The sequence below is a fragment of the Belonocnema kinseyi genome, chromosome 6 (assembly GCF_010883055.1).
Source record: "Belonocnema kinseyi isolate 2016_QV_RU_SX_M_011 chromosome 6, B_treatae_v1, whole genome shotgun sequence".
NCBI classification, from domain to species: Eukaryota; Metazoa; Arthropoda; class Insecta; order Hymenoptera; family Cynipidae; genus Belonocnema; species Belonocnema kinseyi.
In genome coordinates this window covers 43,700,621-43,712,504 of record NC_046662.1, presented here as the reverse complement: position 1 = coordinate 43,712,504, position 11,884 = coordinate 43,700,621, and the positions used below count along the sequence as shown (strand labels likewise).

The 11,884-nt window shown below is 21.9% G+C and overlaps 1 protein-coding gene across 5 annotated transcripts in view; it reads right to left on the bottom strand.

Annotated features, from left to right (window-relative positions):
* LOC117175725 (PAN2-PAN3 deadenylation complex catalytic subunit PAN2) overlaps positions 1-11,884 on the bottom strand; it is a 145,912-nt gene that overhangs the window by 5,432 nt on the left and 128,596 nt on the right. For all 5 annotated transcript variants that reach the window (XM_033365506.1, XM_033365508.1, XM_033365509.1 and 2 more), the window contains exons 18-19: positions 11,244-11,373; positions 6,247-6,468 (exon numbers count right to left, since the gene is read on the bottom strand). In XM_033365506.1, coding sequence (XP_033221397.1) covers positions 6,247-6,468; positions 11,244-11,373 — 352 coding nt within the window. The remainder of the gene's footprint in view (positions 1-6,246; positions 6,469-11,243; positions 11,374-11,884) is intronic.

The following is an 11,884-nucleotide window of genomic DNA, read 5'->3' as shown; positions in this document are numbered from 1 at the left end:
GTGAAGTTTCTACCAAAATGCAGTACCTAAACGTACTTTATTGCACTCTAATACATTTCCCGAAGTTTCAGCTCGATATTTTACTTACAAAAAAAGTTCTTAAGTTCAAAAAAACATTCAGTGAACTGAAAAACTGTGGTCGGTAATATAGGTATTTAGCTGTGTCACATGCCCTTAATGGTGTAATGATAATAATAATAATAAAAACTTAATTTCTTTTTGAAAATTCAGATTTTTGGATTTAAAATTCGACTACTTTGTAAGAAATTTGCTTTTATAAAATAAACATTAGTATTTTTCATTGAAAATTTAACTATTATATTTTTAGTTAAAAAGTCATCTTTTTCAGAATAAAAATTTATCTTTTTGGTTAAAAAGTTTTCTTTTTTTTGTTGAAAATTAATATTTTTAGTTGAAAATACAACTATTTGTTTAAAAATGCGTTCATTTATTTGAACATTCGTCTTTTTGGGCCGAAAATTAATTTTTTGTTGCTAAAACTGCAACTGTTTTTAGAAAACGGTTTTTTATTTTAAATTAAAATATTTACTTGTCAAATATCAAATATTAAATTTGTTGGCTTTAAAATGAAAAAATTTTGTAGCAAATTCACTTTTTGGTTAAAAATTCAACATTTTTTATCATTTTTTTTTTATTTATTGCAAAAATTAATTTTTTAAACATTTATATATTTTTATATTAATAATTTAAATATTAATATTTAATTTCTTTATGAAAATTCATATTTTCGTAGTTAAAATTCGACTACTTTGTAAGAAATTTGCTTTTATAAAATAAACATTAGTATTTTTCATTGAAAATTTAACTATTACGTTTTTAATTAAAAAGTAATCTTTTTCAAAATAAAAATTTATCTTTTTGGTTAAAAAAATTGTCTTACATTTATGTGGAAAATTAATATTTTTGTTAAGAATACAATTATTTGTTTAACAATGCATTCCTCTATTTTAAAATTCGTTTTTTTGGGCAGAAAATTAATTTGTTGTTTTTCTAAAAGTGCAACTGTTTTTAGAAAATTTGTTATTTTTATTAGAAAATTAAACATTTTATTAGAAAATTGAAAGATTTAGTTGAAAATTTCAATATTAGTTGAAAATTTTGTTGATGTTACTAATGAAGATTTTGGTTTGGAAACTAATCTGTGTTAGTTGAGAATTCAAGTATTTTGTAGAAAATTTGTTTTTATGGATTTAATCCAATGATTTTTCATTTTGAATACAAATAATGACATGTAAAATATCAAATATTAAATTTTTTGTCTATAAAATTTGAAATTTGTTTGAAAATTCAACATTTTTCATAATTTTTTTTCTTTATTGACTGCAAAAGCCTTTTTGGTTGAAAATTTAAATCTTCTGTTAAAACTTCCTTTTTCTGGTGTCAAAATTAATTTTTTGATTGAAAATTTAAATACTTGATCGTTAATTTAATTTCATTTTGAAACTTCTTATTTTGAAGTTTAAAATTCGACTGCTTTGTAAAAAATTTGCTTTTCTAAATTGAAAATTAGTATTTTTCATTTAAAATTTAACTATTAGATTTTTATTCAAAAAGTAATCTTTTTCAGAATAACAATTTATTGTTTTGGTTAAAAAATTTTCTTTTTTTGTGCAAAATTAATATTTTTAGTTGAAGATACAACTTTTTGTTTAAAAATGCGTTCACTTATTTAAAATTCGTCTTTTTGTTCAGAAAATAAATTTTCTATTTGTTAAAGACGCAACTGTTTTTAGAATAATTCTTATTTTTGGCTAAAAAATTTCACATTTTAAAAGAAAATTGGAAGATCAAGTTGAAAATTTCTCTATTTGTCGAAATTCTTTTTTTTTCTTATGAAGATTTTGTGTTGGAAACTAATCTCTTTTAGTTGATGATTCAAATATTTTGTACAAAATTTGTTTTTGTTAATTAAATTCAATGGTTTTTTATTTTTAATTAAATACTTACTTGTAAAATATCAAATATTAAATTCTTTTGGCTTCAAAATAAGAAAATTTTGTTGCAAATTCACTTTTTGGTTCAAAATTCATATTTTTCGATTGAAAGTTTAATTCTGCTACAGAAAATTCAACATTTTTTATAATTTTTTTTACTGCAAAAGCCTTCTTGGCCTACACGAGCAGAATCCAAATTTATTTATTTTGATGAGAAATCGTATTTTTTAGTAGAAAATTAATCTTCTTGATGAAAAATTTATTCTCTTCGTAGAAAATGTAATGTTTTTATTGAAAATTCGTTTATTTTGTAGAAGGCTTTACTTTTTATCTACAAAATTCCACTATTTGGTTCAAAATTTATGTTTTTTTTTTAAAATATAATTTGTCTTGTATAGTTGAAAAATAATCTTCTTGGTTGAAAATTCTACATTTTGGATGACATTTTTTTTCTTGTTTGACTGAAAATATTGTATTTGTTGGGAATGTAAGTATTTGGTTAAAAATTCTTCTTTTTAATTTAATTAAAATATTTCTTTGGTTAAAATATCAACTATTACGTTTTTTGTTGGTATCTTTTTTTGGTTAAAAAATTGCAACTGCTTCTTTGAAAGTAGAACTACTTTCTTCATTAGTAAGAAACAATCAGTATTGACCAAACAATTTCAGAAATTTCAGAAAAAAATACCTTATGTATCTGATATAAAAATTTAAAAAGGGGATTCGCCCTTCGAATTAATTTTATAAAATCTAATTTAAAGTTGACAATAAATAAATATAATTAATTATTTCAAACGTACACCAGATTTCATGATTTCAAAGATTTCGTGAAGATCACAAAAATTTTAGAAAGGTTTCAAACATTTCACGATGATTTCAAAAATGCTTCAAAGGTTTTAAAATCTTTGATGAGAAATTCAAAAATTTCAAAAGAATTCACAAAGATTTTAAAAAATATTAAAAACTACGAAAATTTGTACGATTTCATAAATATTTCAAAAAGTTCTCAAAAGTTATCAACAACAATTTCAAACAAGTTTACTAGATTGACAAGATTTCGTAAAGATCACAACATTTTCGTAAAGGAATTAAAGAGTACACAAAAATGTAAAAACATCACATTTTCTTTTAATTCTAAAGATTTGAAAAAGGTTTCAAAAATTTCACAAAAAATGTTGAAAGTGTTTACACACATTTCAGGAGATTTCAAATATTTCGAACAGAATTTAAAAACAGTTTACAAATGTTTCGTAGAGATTAAAAAGTTTCAAAAAATTAAAAAAATTTTCACAAAGATTTTGAAATATTATAGAAATATTTCAAAAACTTCACAAGGAATTTAAAGATGCTACCAAATGTTTTTAAAGATTTGATAAGAAATTCAAAAATTTCAAAAGAGTTTTTTTAAAGATATTGAAAATTTCAAAAATTTTATTATATTGACAAAATTTCGGAATGATAATAAGGATTTCGTAATGGGTTTAAAAATTTTACAAACATTTCAAAAGATTATCACATTTTTTCAAACATTTTTAAGAATTCAGAAAGGTTACAAAAACTTCACAAAAAATTTCAAAAGTGCTTACACCCATTTCAAGATTTCAAAAGATTACAAAAACTTCACGAAGGATTTAAAGTTTTTAAAAGATTTGACAAAGATTTTAAATAATTCACAATAATTTCAAAGATTTTAACAGATTTTACAAAACTTTTCAAGATTTCGAAAGAGTTTACAAATTTTTCAGAAAGCTAAAAAAGTTTTAAAAATTACTAAAACTTTTATAAAGGTTTCAAAAATATAAAAAAAATTCAAGATTTCAACAGAGTTTATAAAGATTTCATCAAGATTTTCAAAACTTTCGCAAAGATTTTACAATTGATATTAACAGATGCAGATTTCCAGGTGTACTTTTTAAAAAAAATTCAGCGAATTCTACTCAATTTCAGTACATTCTATTGGTGACAACCTAAATTACCAAAATTTTCGGAACGATTATTAAACAAAGCAAATATAAACGAAATTTCTATAATTTTTGATTTCTAAACAATTTTCATAATAACATTTTTTTAATACTTTAATTATAATCCTCTTACTTTGGATTTAAAGATTTCATAAAGATTTAATTTCACAACGTTTTCAAAGATATCAAAAATTTTACAATGATTTCAAAATATTTCACAGATATCACAGAAAATTTAAAGATTTATCAAAGACTGAAAAATGTTTTACTAAGATTTCAACAGATTTTACAAAAATTTTAGAGATTTCAAGAAAACAACGAACATTTTAGACAGATTAAAAATGACAAAAAAAGATTTTAAACATTTCAAAAGAGTTTACCACATTTAAAGATTTTTAAAGATGTCACAAAGATTTTTAATGATTTTGCAAAACTTTCGACAAAGCTTTTATGAGATTGTACAAATGTTTTAGCAGATTAAAAAAAAAAAAATACAAAAAATTTTGCAAAGAAAGAAAAACCAAAAGATTGTTAAAGATCACGAAAAATTTCACTAAAGATTTAAAGATTTCTTAAAATTTTTAAAAGATTTCAAAAGATACAAATTGTTTAGAAAAATTTCCAGAGTTTCAGTAAGATGTTAAAAATTTGAAAATACTTTAAAAGGAATACATTTTTTTTTAATATTTCACAGATTTCGCAAAGATTATAAAGATTTCAAAAGATTTTACAACAATTTTAAACATTTCACAAAGATCTGAGAGACTTCCTAATACTTAAAAAAAATTACAAGGATTTCAAAAAATTGTACAAAGATTTCAAAGATTTCATACACATTTAACAAAGATTTAAAAAATGACAGAAAAAAGTTAAAAATTGCAAACTTTAGATTTCGCAAAGATTACAAAGAGTTCAAAATTTTTTACTAAAATTTCAAAGATTCCAAAATTTTTCAAAACAGTTTACAAACATTACAAAAAATTTCACTAAGTTTTTAAAAATTTTACAAATTATATTAACTTATAATAACTATTTAATTATGTTAATTTATATTATTAATTATATTAGTTCCGAAATTGCATACCATTTCCAGGATTACTTCTTTTTTGATCTAGTAAATTATATTTAATTTAAGCAAATTCTACTGGTTGCAAATCTAAGATTTAAAAAAAATTAGAAGCAATTTTACAAAAATGTTTGAATTCAGAAAGATTTCCAACAAAATGTAAATTGTAAAAAAATTTAGACAATTTTACAAATATTTTTAAAATTTCAAAAAAGGTTACAAGGATTTCAAAAGATTATACAGAGATTTAAAAATAGTTAACAAATATTTAAACAAATTTCACCTAGATTTAAAAAAAAATTCACGATGATTTCAAAGATGTTACAAATGATATCAACAGATTTTTGGGTTGTTAAAGAAGGCTGGTTGTAATATTCCCTGCCATTTTCAGATTTTCCAGGTCTACTTTTGAAAAAAATTCCATGAATTTTCAATATTATATTATTAATTCAAAACATTTAAGAATATTTAAAAAGTTTTTATAAAAACTTAAAAATGTCACAAAACCTTTAAAAAATTTCAAAATAGTTTACAAATATTTAAAAAGATTTCCAAAAACTTCACAAAGATTTTAGAAATTTTTTATAGATTTGACTATCAGGTTGTTACAGAAGAGTGCTTTCAAAATTCCATGTAATTTCCAGAATTACTTTTTTTTTTAATCGGTTAAATTCAATTTAATTTTAGCACAGTCTATTGGTTCCAATCTAATTTAAATTCTAAACAATTATCAATATTATTATTAATATAATTATAAAATTTGAAATAATTCCGTAATTATAATTATATTATTTTAGTTCGTAAAAAAATAAATTCACATTAAAAAAGATTTCAAAGAGTGCGCAAAGGATTAAAAGATTTTAAATATTTCCCAACGATTTAAAAAAATTACAACAACAAAAAATGTCACAAAGCTTTGAAGAATTTAACAAAATATTTTAAAACAGTTAAGAAATATTTTTAAAATGTTTAGAAATACTTTTAAGAATTCAAAGATTTTCAAATCATATTAGCAGATTTCAGATTTTTGATAGAAGGTTGCATTCGAAATTCCAAAATCTTTTGAAATCCATTATTATAATCAAGAATCGTTAGTAAAAAAATAAATTCGTATCATTTCACCATAAAGACGTAAAAACTCCATGAATTTTTCAGTTTATCCAGATTTTCCAGAAATCCTGGATTTTAAAAAGATTTCAAAGAATTCAAAGATGAAAATTTAGAAAAAAAATAGTTGTAAGATTCAAATAAATAAATAAATTACCTGAAATCGTTTTTGAGTCCATGCCCAACAAATATTATGCCATTATCCACCAGAAACCTCAATTTTTGGTAAGTTGACTTCAGCGTAGTGAGATGTTTGCTGCTAAAATTGGCATCCAAATCTCCGGGTTGAATTCCGCTGAACTTTGTGAGATAATCCACCACCTGTTCCTGGGTACTTATATAATCGTCTATGAAGGGAGTACCTTCAAGTGGCCCTTGTCTAATAAAATCAAATTAATTAAAATTAATTATATTTGTTAGCAACAAACATAATTAATTAAAATTAATTATATTTGTTGGCAACAAACATAGATCTCGGACTCACTTCCGCGATTAAAAATAGTGTAAATACGGTCACAAATTTGAAAAAATAGTTTAGAAATAGTGCTATACAATTTTTCAAACAAAGAAAAATTATATTCAGTCGAAAATGAAAAATTCGTCGTCCAGAATCAAGAAGTTTGCAATGGAAACTTAACTTTATAAGGGTGGCGATTCGACGGACTATTTCAAATTGCCGGGTTTTCCCGGTCCAGTTTTTCAATTTTAAAACATTTTTAAACAGAAAAGAGCAAAAAATTACAAAATAAATTAATTTCTAAACAAATACTTCAATTTTTCACTTAAAAATATCAATATCTAACAAAAAATAGAATAGTTACACTTTTAGTTGAGAAAATTAATTATGAAAAAAAACTCTTTCAAGAAAATAGTTTACTTTTCAACCTAACTGATGAATTTTCAACTAAAATGGTGAATCTTCATCTGGTATAGCTTAATTTTCAATCAAAACAAAATTCATTTGTATTAAAAAGGATAAATTTTTAATAAAAACTTAAATTATTAAATTTTAAGTTCATAAAATTAATTTTCAACCAAACAAAAGAATTTAAAACTATAATTATGAAATTTTCAGTTGAATTAAAAAAAAATTAATTTTCAATTAAAATTACGAATTTTTAACCCAGAATAATTGCACTTTTGACTACAAGGATGAATTTTTAAAGAGGAAGGTTAATTTTTTCATTCCATTTCCAAACTAAAAGATGAATTTTCAACTAAAATTATAAATATTTATCCGTAATACTTGAATTTTCAACTGAAAAAAGAATATTTAAACAAGAAGATCAACTTGCAACAAAAAAAATAATTTTCTGCGTAAAAAATAGATTTCTAACAAAAAGGGTGGCCGGTTTTAATCGACGAATTAAATTTCCGGCCATTTCCCGGTTTTTTCCCGGTACACAAACATTTTTCACGGTCAATGAAATTAAGAAAATTAAACAATAAAGCTACAAAATTTTCCACTTGAGGTAATAAAAATTGAGCTGAAAATGAAAGCACTTAAAGTGGAAATTTTTAAATTGAAATTAAAAAGTTTTTAATTAAAAATTTTTGTATTCACATGCTCAATAATTTACGCGTATAAAATTACTGGGTACTAACATTTTTCAATACAAAAAAATATAAATCCATGTTATCATTTTCACTGCTCTAAATTAAAAAATCAATCAATAAACTTTAAAATTTTCAAAATTATACAATTTTAAGGAATTTTAAGCTATATTCTTTTTAAATAGTTTAAACATCCTTGGAAAGCTTAAAAATTTTATTTCAAAATCTTGAGAAATCTAGAAGTTAATTTTAATTGGTTTTAAATTTAAAATTATTTTGGAAAATTATTCAGAACTTCTAAATATCTGTCAAAATTAATTGAATTTTTTCTACAATTTTCAGAAAATCCGGCCAATTTTAGAAAATTTCTTTACAATTTGGATCTATAAATTACAATTGAACATTTATTATTTGTAGAAGAAATTTGAATAATTTTAAGAGATATGTAGAAGTTTTTAAAAGATTCAAACTTAATGAAAAGCTTGAAATAAAAGCCTAATATAAAACAAAATGTAGATTTTCACGGATTTAAAACAAAAAAATTAGATTCTTTTCAAGAATTGTGAAAGGCTTCCAAAGAATAAAAACATTTTCTTAAGATTCCTAAGAAAATTAAAAATTATTTTTCATTTTCAAAAATTATTTTAGGAGAATATTTAAAAAATTTTCAATTATTTGAACAAAATTTTCAAAAAAGATTCTAGAAAATTTTATGAAAACTTTCTAAAATTTGCATGATAATTTTTTATCTTTTTAAAACTCCTAAATATCTCTTAAAATTACTCAAGTGTTTTCTACAAACCCTCATGTCAAACAATCCAGTTAAGGATTCTTTACTTTTAAATATTTGGTTTCAATTTACTTGTCTTAAATAAAAATTCAAATATTGCTAAATATTCAATAATTAATCTTATTTTTTAATTAAAAATTTCAAATTGAATGGGTTAAAATGGAATATGTTAGACTAAAACAATATTTTTAATTTAATAAAATCCTTTAATTAAGAATATATTATTATGAAATTATTTTTAAGTTGAAAATAGTTTATAAACGTTCACTCTTTAAGAAAGAATTTACAAATTCTTTAGGCTTAAAAATAAACATTTTAAATAGCAAATTTTTAAAGTAAAAAAATTCTGAATTACGCATTATCACCTAAATAATAGCATAATTGGATCTGCATAAACAAAAATTTAATAATTCGAGTTTCGATTAAAAATTAACGCTTGTGTGAAAAATTCAACTGTTTTGTAGGAAAATGGTATTTTTGGCACGAAAATTAAACAATTTAGTACAAAATTTAACTTAAATTTAATCTAATTTAAATGAAATTTAATTTGAATTTAATTTAATTATTTGTCGAAAACTCGTATTTTTTATGAGAAAATAATTTTTTTTGTTATTAATGCAACTGTTCGGTTGAAAATTCAACTGTTTGTTGAAAATTCGAATTTCGTACTGAATTAATTATTTTGTTGAAAACATTTTTTTTTATTGAAAATTAATTCTACTAAATAAAAATTTTACTACTACAATAAAGGTTAAAAACTGATCTTATTTTAATTCAAAAATTCAAGTAATTAGTTATAAATTTTAAGAGCCGAAAAAATATATAAAATTAAAATTAGTCGAAGTTCAGACTAACCTCAGATCCACTGTTCAAACTATTTAGTAGAAAATTTATGTGATTTGTTGAAAATTCTTTTTTTTTGTTAGAATAGAAAATTAATATTTTTACTTGAAAATTCAATTAATTGTTTTAAAAAATTCTTTGTTGAAAACTCTTTTTTTTGTCGGGATAGATAATTCATCTTTTTACTTGAAAATTCAACTATTTGGTTGAAAAAATTCTTTGTTGAAAATTCGTCTTTTCTGGTAGAAAAATAATTTTCTTGCTTGAAAAATCAACTACTTGTTTATTAAATATTCAATAATTCTTTGTTTGAAAAATCCTCTTTCTTCAGAAATGTTACTATTCTGGTTAAAAATGCAACTGCCTGAATAAAAATTAATCTGTTTCGGTTTCAAATTAACTTTTTTATTGAAAATCAATTTATTTGATTAAAATTGTAGATTTTTTGTAAAAAATTAATCTGTTTTAGTTAATGATTCAGGTATTTCTGTTTTTTATTTTTAATTAAAACTTTGTTGTTTAAATATAAACTACGATATTTTTCGTTGAAAATACATCTTTTTAGGTCAAAAATTCCAGTTACAAGTTGAAACGTTAACTAAAAATGGAACTATTTTCTTGAAAATTCAACAACTCGACACAAAATTAAGCCTTTTTTTTGTAGAAAATTCGTATTTTTATTAAAAATTAATTCTTATCAAGAAGTTTAACATAAACTAAAAAAATAATCCAATAAAATTAAGTCTAATATTATATCCATTGTTCAAACGCTTTAGTTGAAAATTTATGTAATTTATTGATTATTCGTCTTCTTTGGTAAAAAATTAATCTTCTTTCGTTAAAAACTCAACTATTTAGTTAAAAATGTATGTATTTTTTTTCTAAAATTTCGTCTCTTTTTGTAGAAACTTAATCTTCTTAGTTAAAATTTCAACTGTTTAGTATTCAATCAAGTAGTTGAATTTTCAAATAAAACATGTGAATTTAAAAAAAAAAATTGAATAGTCAAATAATCATTGAAAAAATAAGTTTTTAATAAACAAAAAAACTTTCAACCAAATAATTAATTTTTCCAACAAAAAAATAAAGTTTTAACTGAACTAATGAAGCTTCAACACAAGAACTGATTTTTAATAAAATAATTTAATCTTCAACAAAGAATAGTGAAATTTTCAACCAAGAATATTAATTTTCTACTAAAAAAGTCTTTTTTTTAACAAACCGGTTCAAACATTCAACCTAGTAGTTAAATTTAGAACAAAAAAAAAGATGAATTTTCAATAAAAAAAATTTAGTAGTTTGTATTTAAAATAATGAAGATTTTTAATTAAAATAAATACAAACTGCTAATTTTTTTTATTGAAAATTCATCTTTTTCGTTTTAAAATTCAACTACTAGGTTCAATGTTTGAACCGATTTGTTAAAAAAATACTTTTTTTGTATAAAATTAATCTTCTTGGTTAAAAATTTTTACTATACATTGTTGAAGATTAAAAAAAATCAAAAACTTTTGAACTACTGCAAAATACAAACTGTTTTTTTCACCAAAACTTTCGAAAGAGATTGTCAAATATATTGGCACGTGGAAGTATTCTTTCAGAGGCGTAGATGTATAATTAATTTTCAATAGTTAAAACAAACTATTATTTAAACAATAACAAAAATGTTTTTCCATCTACATTTTTGAAAAAAAATTATCAAGAACTTTGAATTTTAAGAACTTACAAAAAAAAATTTGTTGCAAAAATATTTCAGGGGAGTTATTTGGATATAAAAATGAATCGAAAACTGTATAAATCGATTTAAAATGGAACTATCGATTTAAAAGTGGCACACTTGAGATATATTGAAACAATTGTGAGAAAATAGTCTCTTTAGCATCATTTTTTTTTGAAATAGTTGAAAGATAGTGTCAATCCGAGGCCTGCAAACGATAAATATTAATTATTTTTATTAAATTACTCACCCGCGAATACACGTGATTCTTGCAACAGACATGTGGCTCGGCTTTATCGTTGACATCTTTCCATCGCTACGTAATTCCGCCTCTTCTTGGTTCAATGTAACAAATTCAGCATCGATTGCTACCAAATCACCTGAAAAATATATTGAACAGAATGTATCGTTATCATTTTGTTTTCAAATTCGACGGAAGTAAAGTTAAAATTTTTTTGTGGGTAAAATGCAACTACTTGGTCGAAATTTTTATTATTTCGTTGAAAATGTAACTATTTTGTTAAAAAGTCATCTCTTTTGATCAAAAATTTAACAACTTGATTGAAAGTTGAACTAATTGATCAAAAAATCATTTTTTTGTTTTGTTAAGAATTAATTTTCTTCACTAAAAATGTGACTATTACATTTTTAGTTAAAAATCATATTTTTAATGTAAAAATTCAAATATTGGTTGAAAATTCATGTATTTTGTTGATATTTCTTTTTTTTTTCATAAAAAAATAATCTTCTTGGTAAAAAAAAAACTTTTTCATTGAATGCTGAAGAAACCATCTTTGGTTGAAAATTTAACACTTTTGCTAAAAAAAAAAATTTTTAGCTAAGAATTAATATTCTCCACTAAGAATTTAACTATTACATTTTTAGTTGAAA